The sequence below is a fragment of the Hypomesus transpacificus genome, chromosome 21 (assembly GCF_021917145.1).
Source record: "Hypomesus transpacificus isolate Combined female chromosome 21, fHypTra1, whole genome shotgun sequence".
Classification (NCBI taxonomy): Eukaryota; Metazoa; Chordata; class Actinopteri; order Osmeriformes; family Osmeridae; genus Hypomesus; species Hypomesus transpacificus.
The window spans coordinates 9,459,857-9,480,232 of NC_061080.1; the positions used below are offsets into that span (position 1 = coordinate 9,459,857).

Genomic DNA, 20,376 nt, shown 5'->3' on the forward strand with positions numbered 1-20,376 from the left:
AACATATTTTATCAGGGGGGTGGCTTAATGTTGCGGGGCGGCAGGGATGGACTGGGAGTAAAAATAAGCCCTGGACTTTAATCCAGACCAGCCCACCAGAACCGGCCCCCGTATAGCTACGCCACCACAGCTGCCTGCTAATTCATGCATAGTCTGTGTTTGATGTGATGCTAGTTCCTCCCGAATACGATACTTAAAGGCCAACGTTTTGGGCTTTTATTTGGGCGCAAAAACAGTTTTTTGAGAAATGTGTAGGCTAAAATAAAAATGGCAGTTTTTTAATTGGTAAAACCTTGTCTAGTGAAAGTGATGTGTTTTTTTCTCTTTATTTTTCAGCCCCACCCTTACGTTTCGTATCCTCGTTTTCCATCGTTATTCTTCTCCCGGTGATCCCGATGGCCAGTCTGCTACTGCAGGGCTATTCCGCGGTGGTAGATTTTAAAGTCATATCATTTTAAATTCTCGTGCCCCTAGTTCCCGCAGCCATACATAAATGTATGTATTTATTTAAACAAGTTTGAAGCTGATGATTTGTAGCCTACCCGATGTTTCTGGTTGGACTTGGACCTCTGTTGACGTGTCTGGCTCTGGCACACGCGTTCTTTTAGTGCCTTTCTGAAGCCAGGGTAACACAATTACTTGTGTTTCTGTTTTAAAAAAAAATCTGTTTTACTGAGGCATCAGTTGATGCTGTCTAGATAATTTTTTCGAATCTAGCGTACCGGCACGCAAGAAAAGCTGCGTCTGATGTCGCTATTGCCTCCAAACAACCCCAACGTGATTAGTAGCCTACATTCGGGTTGTGTCTATGGGAACCAGTTGATGCAGAAGAAGCCAAATCAAAATGTTACCTGAAGGCCAACGTAGTTAACAAATCCGTAACCGTTCATTAGATTTTTCAGAGCTGGTATAGCTTGTGGTGTAAATCAACGGATTTTCTTGTGCTTGTATTTTTGTGCGATCGAATCCCACCTCATGCGAGCGTGCAAATGTTTTATTTTGTCTCCATTTATTTTGTCGCGGATGGTAGTCTAATGTAGTGCGCACGTAGCCCATAGGCCTACTTTCTAGTGATGTGTCCTTCGTGAATGATTCGTTCATTTTGAACGAATCCTTATAAGGACTCGGGAGTAAGGAGTCCTCTCAACGAGTGATTCGTTCATTTCCCGCCTCGGTCTTTCTACGAGTCTTTGGATAATTTTTCACGTGACCTGCATAGGCTCTGTAGCTAGAGGAAACGAATGATTCGTTCATTTCCCGACTCGGTCTTTCTATGAGTCTTTGGATCATTTTTCGCGTGACCTGCATAGGCTCTATAGCTAGAGGAAACGAACGATTCGTTCCTTTCCTGACTCGGTCTTTCTACGAGTCTTTGGATAATTTTTCATGTGACCTGTATAGGCTCTGTAGTTAAAGGAAACAAACGATTAGTTCCTTTCCCGACTCGGTCTTTCTACGAGTCTTTGGATCCTTTTTTCACGTGACCTGCATAGGCTCTGTAGCTAGAGGAAACAAACGATTCATTCATTTCCCGACTCTGTCTTTCTACGAGTCTTTGGATCCTTTTTTCACGTGACCCACATTGTATTTTTTAGTAGAGGAAACAGTTTCCTTATTCCCCTTTCGCGTGGCCGCTGTTTTAGTAAGACGTGAATGAATGATATTCGCTCAAGTCATCATACTGACTGGTTTTCTTATTTTCACTTTACATTTACACTCACAGTTTAGTGCAGTGTAATTGTTTGACGTGATAATTAAATGCTAGTGTGATAATACATGACCAAATCATACAAACTCATGATACATTATTTATATAATGTATTCCCCCCCCCCCCCCCCCCCCCCCCCCCCGTTGACATGAACGAATGACTCAAAAAAAGATTCGTTCGTTTTACTGAACGAGATTCAAAGAACAGAATCAGTCAAATGAACCAAACTTCCCATCACTACTACTTTCATATTTGCCGCAGCAAATATGAGATCCGACTTGAAAATCACCAGTAATATGTTTTTGAATTTGTGACGAATCTGGCGATAGAGGCAGACCAATAGGAGCACACACAGCTGGGGAACCAGTTAAATTGGGAACCAGTTGGGACGTAACACCGGTCCGGTACGCTTAAGAGTAAAATGTAGAGGTACCGGCCCACTACGCGCACTGGGGGTATGTGAATACTGTGCTACCTGCAACAATGGCAGACCGATCATCCAGAGAGTCTACACAGTCCTGTACTTATGTATTTGCAATCATGTTCTTAATTGAAACTATTTAAAAAATCGCTAGTTTGAAACGCTAACGTTAGACATTGCTGATTTGCACAACAGTCCAGCATTTCTCTGATTAGCCTTGAATGGACTCCATGTATGTCTAAAGTTTTAATTATACTCCATTAGCAATGAATTTCGTTTGATATCAGTGCATAACACTACTGGCTTTGGAGACATCGATATACGTAACCGTAACCAAACGGTGTCTCTATTCTATTTTATAGGGCTAAGTAGCCCTTACCCTTCAGTTTCGAGACACAAGGGCTAGGGGTAAACTAAGGGCTAGGGGTAAGAGGTAGGACAGAGTATTGGGATTCGGACATACTGTCCCACTTAATTTTTCATTTAGTCCAATGTGCTGACATCATCCTCCTTTAAGTGGCTTCATGAGACCTTAGAGTCCTACAGGAAACCCTCTGATTTTGGTGACAGGCAAAAATATTAAATAGATGCTTCTACCACAATCTTTAGAAATTGTATATGGATAAATCATTTGAAAACTTGCATCATAGGACTCAGTTCTTATATCATTATTTTCATGCCATCATTATCATGGGCTTTTTCTTCATTTGAGGCATTTGAACCATTCATCACTTCAAACCACTTTTGACGGCGGGGCCCTGATGGGGTCTGGAGGAAGTTGTGGACACATATCAACATTCAAAGTTTCTGTCCTCCATGTTTGCGTGTAGAGAAGGATGAGCAGTCCGACTTGTCTGAGGCCTGGGATGTGGACCAGGGTCTGATAGCCCAACTCAAGGAGCAATACAGGAAGGAGCGCAAGGGCAAAAAGGGGGTGAAGAGTAAGTGAGACAAGGTCCTCGATTCCTTCTCTCTCTCTTTTTCATTCCTTCTGGCTGGGCGTAGACCTTTTAGCTCCATTTAGGTTTTTTGATGGATCATGGTAGATAGTCGCATCTTCTCCTTTTGTTTACACTCTTCTGCTACTTTCCCTTCTTTTGGACACTTCCTCAGTCATCTCTGTCATTCTTTCTTTGCATGGTGTCTGTGTGCCCTCCAAGTGTTGATGGATTGATTTCCATGTCTGTTTGTTTTGTCATTGTGTTGAGATTTTTTCATCCCTAATGAGCCCCACTCCACATCACTGTCTCGAGTTAATCACTAGTCCAATTCTTGACTCCCAACTTGTTTTCATGTCTTATCTGTTTATCTGCCATAGTTGATCAAGTGCACCTATGCTTTCATAAAAAATGTCCTTGGATGAGCTTTAACTCTGCAGTTTTTAAATTTTTCTCAGTTGCTTCAATTTGTGTATTTAGTAATTTTTTGCTAATTTTCTTTTCCACAAAACTGCTCTTGGATTGTTTTTATTCGCTTTTCTTTGATCTCCTGTTCTAGATATTAATTTTAGTGCCCTTGTGAGTTTTGCATTGGATGTGTTTTCTAGAATTTCATTCTTCTTATTCTCCCTCGTCTCTTTTTGATCATTTTCCCAACAATTTCACTTGTTACTCCTCATTTTGTTCACACTGTTTATATTGTACTCTTCTCTCTCTTTCCCCTCCTTTCTTCTCTCTGCTTAAACCTCTCTGTCTAAATCTTTTCGCCGCTCTACCACATTTCTTCTTCTCCCTGTCCATGCCTCCCTTCCTCCCCCTTCATCACACTTTTGTTTCCTCCTCCGCTGTGCTCAGGGCCTAACCGGTCTAAGCTGCAGGACATGTTGGCCAACCTGCGGGATGCTGAGGACCTGCCGTCTATGCAGCCCTCATTGACGCCCCCCTCCCGACCAAGCGTGCCCAGGCTCAACGAGCACGAAGTCAGCCGGCCAGAAGAAGGTAAGCTGCTCACACTTCCGTCTAGAATTGCACTTGCCAGACAACAAGCAATCATGGTCACCGCTTGAGTCCTTATTTATAAACCGTACAAATGTTGTGGAAAACCGAGTTCGCATTTACAAAATCTTGATGTGAGACTCCAAACAATGCAACACAAGCCAGGTTTTGTAAACAAGACCCCTGGTCATGGTCAAAGTTGATTTCAGACTGGATGAAGTTGTTCTGCAGTCCATGGTTTGGTTCCCCATATGACTTCTCCTCTAAAGAGACTAAACTGATTAGATTAACACTAACCTATCCGTCTCCTCTCTGTTCCTCTCTGTTTCCGTCCCAGTAGAAGCAATGACGTTCCCACCCACATCGGGCAAGTCCTTCATCATGGGCCGGTTGGATGAGGCGGCCGAGAGTGAGCTGGGGCTGGGAGAGCTGGCAGGTCTCACAACAGCCAACGAGGCGGATAGCCTAGCATATGATGTGAGCATACAGGGGCACCGCCCCTTCATAATGTCACACAACATCTGTTTTAATGTTAATTTATGCTAATCTAATGTTGAGAGAGGCCAACTGTTGTGCCGCACCTGGACACGTTGCTGTTTGCTCTTGAGTCCAATAGGGCAATGATGCTTTTAAACTTCTGATTTCTGTTGTCTCGTTGACTGATTGATAGGATGAACAGAGCTAGATGATAACTTTCTGCCAAGCTAGAACACTGGCACATTTTTATAGAAAGGCTTCTTATGTTTTCCAAATTTAGTTGTAAACTCACAGTACTTTTTGGCCAGCATCTTGTATAGAATATAGCATTTACACATTCCCTTGTAATATGAACATATATGAAGATATGCAATAGAGGATTCAGAAGAAGGCACAAAGCTATTTAGGGCTGTCTTGATCCTGAGAGATAAAAAGCTTAAAGATGGTGTAGGCAATGTTGTTGAGAAGCAAATTTTGTCATATTGTGACAAATGTTGTCACAAGATGTTTGAATTACATCTTGATAGCAACAAATAAATCTAAAGCTTCGAAGGTGACATGAAATCAATCCAACATCTTTTGGTGTCGCAGGACTGTAATAAACACAACAAATCATTAAGACCGTTCAGAGATTAATGATTGGATGGGCAACCTGTCTGTCTACCTACTTACCTGCGGGCACTGTGTCCCCTGCGCTTAATGCATGATACTGTTGTTTTCAACCAGGGTAGGCAGAGGTATTCTATACAACCGAGCTAGAGGCATAAGAATGGCGGTGAAAGAGCAGGCAATAAATCCAGTTCCAGATTTCTCAGTGAGTTGATCTCTCTCGTGGACTAACTAGACTAGTCTCCTGACAGTTCTATAGTCAGACATTGTGGGAGTGGCTTTGAAGGGAGGAGGTGGGATATTGTTTACGCAAAAATAGCTAGCTTTGTAAAACTTGCCCACACCAGCTTAAAATGTAAGCAAGGTTTTATTGTGGAACTTGTACTTAAAAGATGTGATCGAGTATTTCTCCTTTGTGATGCATGTCAAATTTAAGGTATTTAAATTAATTTTTTGTTTTGGCTCAAGACTGTATTGTATTGTTTTTAGCCGTTTTTTAAGTTAAGTTATGGCAATAGAGTGAATACGAAGAACAGTCTTTTTATCTTAGTCATAGTATTAGCTGAGAAAAACCGAGGAGCTCGAACTCAGCTATGTTTTTACATGCAAGTTTGAGCTAGTGACTGAGGCAGCAAACAGAAGCTCCAAAATCAATAGCAATCCTCTCAACTGAGCAGCAACGATTGAAGTGAGATGGCTCCTGGCACAGTAGTATTGAAGCACTCATTGGAATAGCTTTTGCACTCTTGCTTTTGTTTTTGTCCTCATGCAAACTCTGCACTGCACTCGTACTTTCAAATATGCACACAGTTATGCTCTCGCAAGTGGAACATTCAGAAACGCTCAAAAGTGCATATATGGGTTCAAACTATTTCACAGACACACACCCTACTCACACAAATGCTCACTTTAGATCAATTGGAAGCAAAGTGAACTTTGCTGCTGTGGTGCTTTTGCAGAATGAGGTCACTATTGAGGAGATTGAGTAACAGAGAGACTGTGTTGACTGGTAGGCTTTACCGTGGGTGTATTCCTATCGAACTTTCGTTCCAAGCCCATCTTGTGTTTGTGTAAATAGTCATAACGGTCCACATCACCTGAACAAGCAAGCGGAAGTCAACAAAACAAGTCAGAATGTTATGTGGGCATTTCTTAAATAATATGTAGGTTATAAATAGTCAAAAAGACTATTGAAAATGACAAGTGGCGATAGACAAGCTTGTTTTCTCTTTTTGTAGCACTAGGTTTTGAGTTCTGAGCAAAGTGCTATGCCATTCCTTAATAAGACCATTCACAACCTTGGGTGTTCAGAACACAGTTTTACCAATCAAGTTGTTTTTGTGTACGACTCTAAAGCCTAAAACCTTTTAAAGGGTTTCATATTTGTCATCTTTTTTTTACCTTTTCTCAGATTGGTAACAACCAAGACACTCTGAGGAAGACATGGAACCCCAAGTTCACCCTGCGGAGCCATTTTGACTCCATCCGCGGCCTGGCCTTCCACCCAGTGGAGCCTGTGCTGGTCACCGCGTCCGAGGACCACACGCTCAAGCTATGGAACCTCCAGAAGACCGCGCCCGCCAAGAAGTAAGAGGTTTTGTATATGTTGTTTTGTATAGGTTTTGTAAGAGGTTTCTTGTTTGAAATGTTTTCCTTCCATTTGGTACTAAAAAGGTTGGCTTGGCAAATTTTCCTCATATGCACTAGAGATGTAGGCACTTTTCAGTGACTGTTGAAATACAGCACGTCTTTACTTTGTGTCTGTGGGCATTATCATGTGATTTAGGAGCTTGTTAATTTTTCTAGCGAGTATAGCTTAAATGACTGACATGACACTGTTGGAACCAGTCTTTAAAAGTCATTTATATTTCCAAAGAAAAGAGAACAGTTATACTACAGTATGTTGCATTTTAAACATTATACATGTAGGCACTCATTAATTTTAAATGGCCTTAATTGCATTAAACAACATGAGATGAGTAAAAGACAATGCAATTGCTAATCAATGACAATTATTAAAATGACCTTCAAATGACGATGAATAACAGACTAGATGTGTTTGACTCATTTTTATCTTTGTGGTTACGTGCATGTGACTTTAACACCAAAAAGATGAACAGGAACACTTTCTTCCATCCTCCTAGGTGTGCTGCCCTAGATGTTGAACCCATCTATACATTCAGGGCCCATCGGTGAGTTTGCATACACATCATGGCATCAACCCCAAATGTATATTAATGTGTTATGAATATATAATATCTAAACTACAGATGTTATGCTGAAACCATGAAGCATTAGTGATCGATTACTTGTATGTTTGTAGAGGTGCAGTGCTATGTGTTGTTATGAGCTCTACGGGGGAGCAGTGCTTCAGTGGGGGGGTGGATGGAACGATCCAAAGCTGGAACACCCCCAGCCCAAACATCGACCCCTATGATTCGTATGGTATGGTCTGAGATCTTAATAATACTTTGTGCGAATGTACCAGCTTCCTCCTTGGTCTCTCTGTTTTTGGATTAACTACTCCATACTTTGTATTCTTCTCTGTCCTTTTTTGCCATTTATTTCTGCTCACAACTCTCCCTCCTTGCAAATCTCCTTGAGCTTTCTCTTAATATTGACTCTCTTCATCCTACTCTGTTCTGTTCCCTCACTCTCTCTCTCGTCGTCTTTCCCCCTCAGAGCCGTCTGTGCTGCGGGGGTCGCTGTGCGGCCACAATGACTCAGTGTGGGGTCTGGTGTACAGCTCTGTCCACCACCGCCTCCTCTCCTGCTCTGGGGATGGCACGGTGCGCCTGTGGAATGCCGCCGACATTGCTCCTGCCCTCGCTGTCTTCAACGAAAAAGGAGGTATGGACACTGACAAAGAAACAGGCCGTCATTCACAAATATACTGTATGTCGGTTATCATTACTTCCTTCCATTGTCAGCTTGTAAAGTAGATGGTAGATCTGAACTAACGGTCCTAAGCCTGCTGGACAGGACACATTTTAACTGCGTTGGGTTGTTTGCCGTTCAGAGCTGGGCATTCCAACGTCAGCCGACCTGGTGTGCAGCGAGCCAGCCCACATGGTGACGTCCTTTAGCTCGGGGGAGATCGGACTTTTCAACATGGAGACGCGGCAACTGCTACTCAAGCTGGAGTCGAACAGAGAGTCAGGTAAACAAACTAGTAGTGCACCAACCAATATTGTTCTTTTCTTACCTTTTCTTTACCTTTTTTTAAGTCCTTAAAGTACACAAAATCATAATTTGTTTTTAGGTTTGCCGTTGTATTTGCTTTTACAACTTTTCTTAATATATTTTTTCCAAAGTACCCCCATGCAAAATCAACAAAGTGCTGAGTCATCCCACTCTGCCCATCACCATCACTGCACAGGAGGATCGCCACATTCAGTTCTTTGACAACAACACAGGTCAGTAAAAACCGCTCTTGTACTTGAGCTGGTGTGTGTGTTCTTTGCTCTGATTTTGTCAGGGGAAATGTTTTCTATGCTGTGAAATACAAATCTTTAGACTAGGGGAGATTTTGTCTCAGTAAAAAGTAACACATTTCTAGTTAAAATAATAAAACTAGTTTAATAAAATGTATGTTCTCTTTTTGTATTGATATCGCAGGGAAACTGATTCACTCCATGGTAGCACACTTGGACGCAGTCACCAGTTTAGCTGTGGATCCCAATGGATTATACCTCATGTCTGGCAGTAAGTACTTACCCAGTTTATAGTTACTGCAATATGTGTAGCTTGGCTTGGGTTTGTGTTCATGGTGTGATAACCCACTATCTTGTATTTCCAATATGAGATCAAACTGCCCAGACTACAGTGAAAATACATTTTGAGAAATGCTGCCATGTGTTGTGCTCCTTATTTGTTTCATACCTGTGTTTTTAAATGGTTAAATTAAATACAGTGCCCTCCAAAAGTATTGGAACAGTGAGGCGAATTCCTTTATTTTTGCTGTAGACTGAAAACATTTGGGCTTGACATCAAATAATGAACGTGAGACCAGAGATCAACGTTTCAGCTTTTATTTCCAGGTATTTACATCAGGATCTGATGCACAACTAAGAAAATATCACATTTTGTTTGAATCCAGCCATTTGTCATGTGATCAAAAGTATTGGAACAGATATACTTAAAACATATTTAAGTGAATAAGACTTAATATTTAGTTGCAAATCCTTTGCTTTCAATAACTGCAGCAAGTCTGTGACCCATTGACGTCACCAAACTTTTGCATTCTTCCTTTTTGATGCTTTCCCAGGCTTTCACTGCAGCCTCTTTCAGTTGTTGTTTGTTTTGTGGGGTTCCTCCCTTCAGTCTCCTCTTAAGCAGGTAAAATGCATGCTTTATAGGGTTTAAGTCTAGAGATTGACTTGGCCAGTCTAATACCTTCCATTTCTTGCCCCTGATGAACTCCTTTGTTGTTTTGGCAGTGTGTTTTGGGTCGTTATCTTGCTGCATGATGAAGGCTCTGCCAATCAGTTTGGTTGCATCTTTCCTTAAATTGGCAGACAAAATGTTTCTGTAGACTTCCGAGTTCATTTTGCTGCTGCCATCATGTGTTACATCCTCAATGAAGATTAATGAGCCCGTCCCAGAAGAAGCCATGCAAGCCCAAGCCATGACATTACCTCCACCGTGTTTCACAGATGAGCTTGTGTGTTTGGGATCATGAGCAGTTCCTTTCTTTCTCCAAACTTTAGCCTTTCCATCACTTTGGTAAAAGTTAATCTTTGTCTCATCAGTCCATAAAACTTTGTCCCAGAATTTTTGAGGTTCATCTCTGTACTTTTTGGCAAATTCCAGCCTGGCCTTCCTATTCTTCTTGCTAATGAGTGGTTTGCATCTTCTGGTGTAGCCCTTGTACTTTTGTTCATGAAGTCTTCTGCGAACAGTAGATAGTGATACCTTCACTCCTGCCATCTGGAGGTTGTTGCTGATCTCACTAACAGTTGTTTTAGGGTCTTTCTTTACAGCTCTTACAATGTTTCTGTCATCAACTGCTGATGTTTTCCTTGGTCTACCTGTTCGACGTCTGTTACTTAGTACACCAGTAGTTTTCTTCTTCTTCAGGACATTCCAAATGGTTGTACTGGCTATGGCCAATGTTTCTGCAATGGCTCTGATTGATTTTCCATCTTCTCTAAGACTCACAATTGCTTGTTTTTCACCCAAAGACAGCGCTCTGGTTTTCATGTTGTTTTCACCTCTGAATACAGTCTGCATAGACAAAACCTATCTTACCCAATCTGAACCTGAGTGTAGACATTCAGTGGTATTTATTGATTGAATAATGTATGTAATAGGACACACCTGGGCAACAAAACACACCTGTCAGTCACATGTTCCAATACTTTTGCTCACGTGACAAATGGGTGGGTTCGAACAAAAAGGTGATATTTTCTAATTTGTGCATCAGATCCTGATGTAAATACCTGGAAATAAAAGCTGAAACGTTGATCTCTGGTTTCACATTCATCGTTTGATGTCAAGCCCAAATGTTTTCAGTCTACAGCAAAAATAAAGGAATTGGCCTCACTGTTCCAATACTTTTGGAGGGCACTGTACATGTAACTGGACCAAAGTGGTAAAAAAGTATCAACATTTTTGTTTGTGGACTTTCTACCAATGTTCTAATCATTTTTTTTATTCACTATCCATTCCCTTTCTCTTCCCCCTCCTAACACCCACATTCTTCCTTCTCTTCCAGGTCATGACTGCTCCATCCGCTTGTGGAATATGGAGAGCAAGACCTGTATCCAGGAGTTTACCGCCCACCGCAAGAAGTTTGACGAGTCCATTCACGATGTGGCATTCCACCCTACCAAGTGCTACATTGGCAGCGCTGGAGCTGACGCGCTAGCCAAGGTCTTTGTATGACTCCCTCAGACTCATACCTAAATCTGTCTGGAAGGACCAAAAATGTATGTGGCATAACAGAGAAGAAACCAGTTACTGATGGAGTCTGGAAGAAAACGTGATGTGAGGATGAGGTACCTGGATCTGGCTCTGGATAGGTAGAGGATAGCTAATCAGTTAAATGCTGGGGGGATAAAGAGAGAGAGGAGAGAAAATGATAAAAAGAAAGGGCTAATCCACCCTTTCTTTTCATCCCTCCATTCCTCAACTCACTATCCCCCCCTACCCTGCGCCCCCTTGCTACCCCAGGCGGGCCTGGGTTTTACAGCCAAACCTGAACGAAACCCCCACAGGTCATGCACCACATGGACAGGGGGCAGATGGAAGCTTTCACACTCCCGGGCACCCAAACAAGACTTGCGCTGATTCTGAAGGAAGGGGTTTGTGTCGTAACAGACACAGACTGGGTATGCTGCATCCTCTCGTCACTCATGCCCTCTTACTGCCCCCCCCTCCCCCACACACACACACACACCTTACCCTTAAGACTGCCTGTGTCTTAGTTGTTGTTTTGACATATTTCATGAAAATGTGCCTTCAGAGTAGTGTTATAAAGATGTACTCATAGATTCAAGTTCCAATGCGATGGCAAGAGACTGAGCCTGTATCACACATCATTCTGAATAAAGTCATGGATTTTCTGTCTGGCAAATAAAGTTGGTTATACTACTACTACTACTATTTCATTGTAGGGAGGCAAAAATTCCAGTTGTATAATTTGTTGGTCCTATAAAATGGAAAGTGGGAAATGTGATTACAAGTTTTTTTTTTGAGTTTCGAGATTTTTTTTTTTTTTTTTTCAAAGCCCCAATACATTTAAATATACTAATAATCTGTCTGTGGGTAACTAATTCCAACATTGAAGCCTGTGTTACCTCACATTTGTTAACCTAAGGAAGTGAGCTGGTGTGTCCAAGCTTTAAACCCTTCTGCTACATGTGTTGACATGCAAGTTCACTCACCAAAAAACAAACTAAAGAAAAAAGTGTAAACAAAAAATAACGTGGTTGTAGCAATAACTTGTTTAGGCTGTGGCCATTCTGAAACCTCATTCAGCTTCCAATGGAATTGTAAATGCTTTGCTTTTTGGCTACAGTTCTCCCAGGTACAAGTACATTTTTAATGTTTTGATGTTAAAGTAAATAAGACAGAAACTCTGTGACATGTTACCTATATTGTAATGTACTGTACCAACTAAAGTAGACGTAAATTCTGACAGGATTCGTTGTCATGTGACACCCGCTAGGACTAGACCAATCACTCTAGTTTTGTTATTTCGGCACAATTGATTGATCAATGTGGTTTGACAGTTTGAAACACAGTTTGAAATAATGCTGCTTTTGTGGTCTACTCTTAGTTTAAACTTTAGACAAACTGCACTAAAACTTGTCAAGTTTTTGCAGTGATACCTTCTAAATAATTGTATTGTTATTTAGACAAACATATATTTATTTCTTAATTGTTTTATGTCATTTAAGCCAAAAGAATTAACCAATATTTTTTTCTATGAAGACAACATGCTTCCTGTAAAACCTACCCCCTTCTGATGGCTTTGTAAATAAATGAGCTCTCAAGCTAATGTTGCTATGTTAGCCACTTGGTTTAGACCAGGAAGTTAGCACCTTTATTATGGTTGTTAGTCCATAAGATGAATAAATAGTCTTTTAGCTCCTATCTCTGACTGCATTACTGAGGTTCTCAGTCTGCTAACTGCACACAAAGCTACACCCCAAGTTTGTTTAATATGCTTTATGTAATAACTGGTCGAAATGCCTATTTTTTTTAATTATTTTGATTAATAGTTTTTCATTTACTTAACTATAAATGCTTGGTGACAAAGGTAAATCCTTGTGAAATACAGGTAGATATTTTTTAAAGAATATTTTGTTTTACTTGAAAATGTAGAAGTATTCTGTGACAATTCGTAAACTTTTTGTTGTTGTGGGAATGGATAATAGTCTTCTCAAAGTTTATGCCTTCAATGATGAGCACTACAAGGGAGGATGGACATTGTTTTATTTGTTGTTTCAATTAGCATTATTACAAAAGAGCAAGTTTTCATTATTTTCCTAATGCATTGACCCATACAATGAGAACATGTTTTCATGTTTCCTGGGATGTTCAAAAAAACGGTTGGGAATTTGGTGCCCTTATGTAATACAATAATATTGTATTCTTTTTACTTTGGTGTCAGGTAGTTTTAGACCATGTAAGGGAGCGCAAACAAAATATGTACAGTTTTAAGGTATTAAAATATCTATTTATTAAAACAGTATATGTATATTGAGTGGCAACATAAGTGATGTGAAATGGAGTCAGTATGGTGTCTGTCGTGATAAACATACAGTAGTGTCATCACAACACGAAGGATAATGAAAGGGTACTGTAGTGCCCCCTGTTGGTCAGAATGCAGAATATTGAAGTCAGGTCAGTTGTTGGCTCATATTTCCTTCGGCATAATTTGAATGGCAATTCATAAGGAGTGTTCAGGTTCAAATATTAAAAGCCAGTTTTTTGAGGACCTCTTTCAATGTAGATTTTCACTACAGCCTGTTGTTTATTTCCATGGGTTTAATAGAAATTACCATTTGCCATGAGTTTCTAAGCTTGAAACCGCACTCTATGGTCCATCATGAAGTCACTCTTGAGTCACCAGTATTTTAATCACAAGAGACTGACCAGCAGGGTAATATATACAAGCACTACAGCATGTAGAAAACCTGAACACAAAACTAACTACAACAAAGGACTGGGCCATGTCTAGTTTGCCTGTTATTTAAAGTAATTGCCCTTTTAACTTGTAAGTTATACAAAGAAATCATGTGAATTTGATATAGTAATTCTACTGTACATACAGTAAATATAACTATTGTTGTTTTAGTCTATTCTTTTTTCATGATGTATTCTCTTTTTTCTCAGATGAGACAGTGACAGATTTATTAATAACAACAATAAAGGCGTATGTTGTATTTCATACTGATAATGCTTGTGTTTTATTAAGTTGAACCTTGACCTGTGAACCAGGGCTGTCCCCAACTAAGATTTTCTTTGGTCGACCAAGACTCGACTACAACGTCTGAAAATCGACTAGTCGAACTTTGAAATGCTTAAAAAAAAAAAATGACTCAATGGCTGCTGGACATTGCAGAATCAGCCGCTAATAGCCTACTAATAATAAGACTCGTACCTTCAGTCCTGCCGATGGTACCCTACTTAGTATCTCTTACAATGTAATACAATTTTAAAATATTGTTTGTTTAACATGCAAATCACCAGAGCACGCTTATCACTGCCTGAAAACTTGCAGCATGCGAACTTACGAGAAGCTGAGTGGGGAACGGTGCAACAGAGAAAGATTTTGTTGTTTTGGCTGGAGAAGATAATTTCATTTGATTTGGATGTGATTCTTATAATAGGCATATTCATTTTTTCAACCCAGCGTGTTGGCATGAGCGAAGTATGGCTAGGCCAACTTACTTTTTCAGGTGGAAGGCTACATCATATTCGACGTCGAATTATGAAAAATAAACCGTTGTTGGCAGTTTGCATTCAAAGTTTTTTGAGTAACCGGGTATTTTGTAAATGTCAATGTACTTTAATGAAATGATGCCATACCACAGATTTATTTGCCATTTGGACTAATAACACCGACAAAGTAGGCAATGGCAGAGTTTTTAGTTCTGCAGCCAATTGTGCTCGTGCCGTGTGCAAAATACCAAAACGAAATAAAGCGCAGATTAACGAAAGGGAAAACACCTTTTCTTTCAAATTGTATATTTTTTAAGTTGCTTTATTAGTCTTACAGTTTTTCCTCCATTGCTTTGGTTAAATTCTTGAAACAGAAATTACATTTTCAAAGCTCCACGGGCATTTAGCAATAAAGCCTATATGGTTCCGCACAAATACATAGATCACCTTCAAAAGGTCATATCTCACCCAAAACAGTTAACTCATGGTTCAAAACCAAATCATTTTCTCATATAAATAGTCAGTGCCCCCAAAATGAAAAGTTCCTTCTCGATTGCTTTGGCTCATCTCTCGAGAAAAAAGAGCACATTCTCAAACCTTTAAATACATTTGCCAAAATAACTTAGATGGTTCAGCAAACCACCATGGCACACATGCAAAGGGTGATCTCTCTCCTAAAACATACAACTCATTAGTCAAAACGAAATCCTTTTCTCATACAAATAGTCAGTGCCCCCAAAATGAAAAGTCCCTTTGGCTTTGTGTAAACACTGCAGGTCAAAATGTTTAGATGTTTTGTCAGTATGGCAGTGGACCTTAGAAATATCCCTCATGTGCACTCTGCTACAGTTACTGTAGTAGATGTTTTCTTTCCAGAATACAATGTCTCAATCTACATTTACATTTATTCATTTAGCAGATGCTTTTATCCAAAGCAACTTCCAAGAGAGCTTTACAAGAGTGCATAGGTCACTGATCATAACAACGCGATAGCCCCAATGAAGCATACATTGTGAAAAATCCAAATAAGTGCCAAAGGGAAGAACCATAATAGCATGTAACTAAACAAGTTACAACTAAACAACATGAACCTCAAAAGTGCAAGAGTGTACCTGTAGAAAAGCAAGCAACAATACTCTAATGCGTGCTTCATGTTTTGGCTAACCACAATGTTTTTGGGGCTATCTCGTTGTTTAGGATCATTGACCTATGCACTTTTGTAAAGCTCTCTCTTCGAAGTAGCTTTGGAATAAAGCATCTGCTAAATGAATACATGTAAAATGTAAATGTGTATCAAACAAAAAAATATTACAGTAATTCAAGAGTAGCCTACAAGGTTTCACATCACATATTGCACTTACACTGCCATGGAAATTGTTACTGTAATTGCAATACATCATGGTTGCTGTAACAAGAAATGTGTACAGCACAATATACTGTCATACAATAAGTACATCAATCACTAACATTATGTATAACCTACACTAGTAGTATGAGTAACCACAGTAAGTTTCAGGCAAGTGACACTTTCCAAGTCAGAGTTAGCAGGGGGTGCATTACAGTAAGCCTGGCATGAAATGTACCCCCTCTATCGTCTGTTCTGTATATCCCAGCATCAAATGATTCTTATTGTACACTGAGGGGACTAGGATAAGTAATTTTCAGGCATGTGACCCTTTCCTAGTCAGAGTTGCAGAGGGTGGATTTTATTGCAAGAAGGAAACACATACAGTAAGAAAGTAAAGCAAAGCTGGAGTTTCAGTAGTTGTCGTCCTCAATCTCCTGCTCATCCTCGCTCGCCTGTCTGTCTGGCCACAGATTTCATTGACATCACATCTGATGTTCTCCCTTGCGATGCAATGGGGGAAGAATCGTTGTGCATGCCGCAACCATCCCCTACACTGATCTGTGTGACATCATCACAAGCAGCATCCATTGCCTGAAGCAGGGAGCTCTGGTTTTGAGCCCGATGCTCATAAAGCCTCCACCTCCATGCAGAAAAAACTCCTCTATAGTACCAAGGAATGGGGAGTAAGGTGATAAGAGCACCATCAGAATTCTTGGATGGGCAGTGAACCCTGATGAGTGGGCGACGGTGGAAGCTTACATTGTCCCACACAATGACAAGGCCCTACCAAACCCCTCTCATGTAGAGGGATAAGATCGGAGTGCAGGCGGTCCAAGAACACCAGGAGCATCTGGGTATTGTATGGGCCAAGACTGGAAATATGGGTGACTACACCATTCTCTGAAATGGCAGTAGACATGGTGATGTTGCCCCCGAGCTGGCCTGGGATAAGCTCTATATGTTTGATGGAAGCATTTATACTCCTGAATAGCTCCTGTCAGTTAACTAAACTTACTGTGTGATTGGTGATGGATGTGTCCCCTTGTTTAGTAAAGTTCTAGTTGCACCTGACAATGACTGTAAGCAGATGATCCAAGAGATCCATATTACTGTATATACCATGATGTTTTTCATGGTATTATGTGCCTGAAAGATTTTGACAGTGGCGTGAACTATTGTGCAGGTGATGATGTACACAAGGAAATTATCCCAATATGTTTTGCAGAGAACAACCACTTGACTGAGAAGCAACAGTCAGTTTAGACCAACAAGATATTTTCAATTGGTAATTGGCCTAATTGAAGGCAATTATTGCTAACCATTTCAAAGATGTGCTAAATCATTTAAAATGTGTGCCGAAAAATGTCGAACAAGGATTTGCTAATACAATTGCAATTTGATTAAAGGAATGAAAAATCTGTTGTGAACAAGTGCCCAGCGGTTTGGAGGTTTGCACGTATTGTTTTGAGAATGTAATTTCTGTTTCATGAAATGAGCCAAACCAATGGAGAAAAACTGTAAATAATATAATCTACAATTTCTGTAGAACATTTTGTTAATTCAGCAATGATGACACAAGCAGGAATCAGATCTCACACTGCCATACGGCAACTCGACTAAAAAAATCTTAGTCGACCAAGAGCATATCGACCAGAAAATCGACTAGTCGACTGAGTGGGGACAGCCCTACTGTGAACACTAATTCTTTAAATTCTTTATTTGACTTTTACATTCCAAAAGATGGAATGGATTACTTAAATTTACAGGATAGCCATGTAAATGCTATTATGTTAAAAGGGATGTACTCATTCAAATGAGCACTAAATGACAAACAAATATAAATCATGTTACAATGTCAACAGCAATGAAAATTGAAGGTCACTCAATAATTTGTAAAAGATTCTGTAAAGTTAATAAAGTAATAGTAGCACACACAGCCAATGTACTGTGTCAGATGATGTGTTTAAATGGTCTCCAGTGTCAGTTTTGGGTCTTGAGTTGAATTCCTGGCAGATGTTTTGATGATTTTTGGCACCAGCTCAGAGGAGGTCAAAATATTTTACAAAGAAGCAATGTTCCCTTTTTGGGTGGCTGGCAATGTCATCTAGTTTTTCCTGGATTGCCCAGGCAATACCAACAGAGTAGACAATCACACCTGTGTACACACACACACTTCATTAGACTCCCAGTGAGATCACTAATCTGGATTTTTGTGGTTCCTTCAACACAACCGATAGGCAGGCGCTATAATGTAATCATAGGAATGTCCATCCGTGACTACGATCATGACCTTCTGTTTGCTACCCCTTGGATTGGCTGATTAAATGCTTTGTGGAAAAAGTAATGGCTGCCCCCGTCCTAGTGAATTCGCCGAGACGCTAAATGATTCACTAATTACACAGAGGGAAAAAGCTAGCTACTTTTCGAGTTCGGTTTTCTGTCACTTCAAACTCACGATCTAAAAGGTCTCAAAGTGCTCAAACCTTCACCATAATTCAAGAGTAGTGTACTTTCACGAACCCAATCATTGATTCTAGCTTAAAATGTGCAAAAATAGGACTTACCGAACGTGGCTGCCTCCAACACAGCTATCAGGCAATTCCTGTTGAAAACAACAATGGCCGCCAGACAATAGTTTCGGCAAGCTGCGATTGGAAGCGAAACTAGAGAGGTTACAATTTCTGGGGAAATTGTAGGGTGTGCTTGTTTGCGTTGGTTGCAGGTGGGTCCGTTTTCCCTTCTAGTGATATTTTCAAGCATTTAGCCTACTCATATTGCATGATTCATTAAGAACACCCTTTGAAACAAGCCACTGTAACAACATTGTCACTGGCAGTATTTCAGATTGAATTGCGATTCAAACAGTACCGTCTGCTAAATGAAAATAACCCCCCCAAAACGTAAATAAGTTTGATATTAATTTAGGGGGACATGGCTAATTCAAAAGCAGTTTACTAGAGGCAAGCTAGCTGCTGTTTGCAAACCATACTTCACTGATTGTTTCAAAGCGCCGGAAATGAGAACAATTTGACATATGAAGACAGTACTGTAGCCTACTACACTGAGCCGAGTCTGTGACTCTGAGACTAACGTCAAAACAAGACGCGGTCTCACTCAAATTCCAAGTTTTAGCTACTCAAATCACAAAAATATGCTGACCCGCTGGCTGTCTTTGCAATCGCCGTATCTTTAAAACACTGCTCTCCATTTTTATGTAGAATTGACCCTGGTACGAAATTAAGAAAATTTCCTGCTGCACATAAGCTGCTCTGTGGCAAACATACGCTCCACCAGGTGGTGTACAGCATCTCGCAGGACAAATCAGCTCGCTACGGATAAGGGGAAGAAGTGGCCAGGCCGACAGACCACCTCCGATAGAAGATGGGAGAGAGTGAATAGAGATAGGGAATAATCACCCCAAAAAGGTTTGAGTTCTAAGGTTTTTAGTTCTGTTTCAACAACACAGGCCTGCTGTGTACTTCATCAACACTACAAAAAGCATTTTGCTAAATCTATTATTCTAAATGATGTCGCTAACCTCTAAAGTCAGCCTCTGCAGGCGTCTCCCTGTCTCCAGGATCTTTGCCTTCCACACTGACCAGGAAAACATTAACACCTGACTTTTGGGCAAGCCTTGCAGCCTTGTCCACCTTGTCCTGGTCCCCTGACCAGTCGTCCACGAGAACCACAGCAACGTTACACCCTCTGCCACGGCTGCCGTTGGAATCGAATCAAATGTATTGTTATAGCCCTTTTTCCACGCAAGCATGTCACAGAGGGCTTCACATACGCCCATAGAACTGCCCCTCAACCAAACTAAACCCTCAAGGAAGACAAGGAAAAACTCCCAACAGGAGAATAAATTGAAGAAACCTTGGGAGGAGCAATTCAGACATGGATCCCCTCCTCCAGAGACAGTTGGTGAGAGAGAGGAGCAGAAGACAGGCTAAACATAGTCATACAGTGTCAATGGGTTTTGAAACACCAAAATCCATTGTTCAACTTTATAGATGTAGGACAGGACCGGGAGACTTGCTGTTGGCCATCATGGAGACTGGTTTCGGTTGACGACCAGGTCCAGTGTTGGCAGACCGACGACCAGGCAGGTGCTGACAGCTCAAACCCCCCACACCACAAGGGATGTGTGTGTGGGGGGGGGGACAGAGAGGGGAGAGCAGGGGTTGGAAAATGCCAGGAGCAGCTAACAGTTACAGTAATAATAGAATGAGATCCCCACCGCTCAAGTGTGGACTAGTGCAGCAATTTAACAATTAAAAAATTACAGCAATTTAACCATTAAAAAATTACAGCAATTTAACCATTTAAAAATTACATGTGATACACACATAGGCAAACACACACCCAAGGTTTATAAATAAAGTACATACACACATGCTTACCTTTAACAATCGTAGAATTGACTAAACAAGAACGTTTTAACCTAATTTTAAATGTCGAAACAGTATCAGCCTCCTTAATTGAGAC

General features: G+C 40.7%; 1 protein-coding gene across 3 annotated transcripts in view; it reads left to right on the forward strand.

The window, feature by feature from the left end:
* strn (striatin, calmodulin binding protein) overlaps positions 1-14,049 on the forward strand; it is an 85,116-nt gene extending 71,067 nt beyond the window's left edge. For 2 of the 3 annotated variants that reach the window (XM_047044317.1, XM_047044319.1), the window contains 11 exons: positions 2,961-3,071; positions 3,924-4,067; positions 4,402-4,541; positions 6,562-6,737; positions 7,295-7,342; positions 7,474-7,595; positions 7,833-8,000; positions 8,170-8,310; positions 8,465-8,566; positions 8,769-8,855; positions 10,867-14,049. In XM_047044317.1, the coding sequence (XP_046900273.1) occupies positions 2,961-3,071; positions 3,924-4,067; positions 4,402-4,541; positions 6,562-6,737; positions 7,295-7,342; positions 7,474-7,595; positions 7,833-8,000; positions 8,170-8,310; positions 8,465-8,566; positions 8,769-8,855; positions 10,867-11,036 (1,409 nt within the window). In that variant the 3' untranslated portion in view covers positions 11,037-14,049. The remainder of the gene's footprint in view (positions 1-2,960; positions 3,072-3,923; positions 4,068-4,401; positions 4,542-6,561; positions 6,738-7,294; positions 7,343-7,473; positions 7,596-7,832; positions 8,001-8,169; positions 8,311-8,464; positions 8,567-8,768; positions 8,856-10,866) is intronic. The other variant, XM_047044318.1, reaches the window with a different exon arrangement.
* Positions 14,050-20,376: the final 6,327 nt, after the last annotated feature.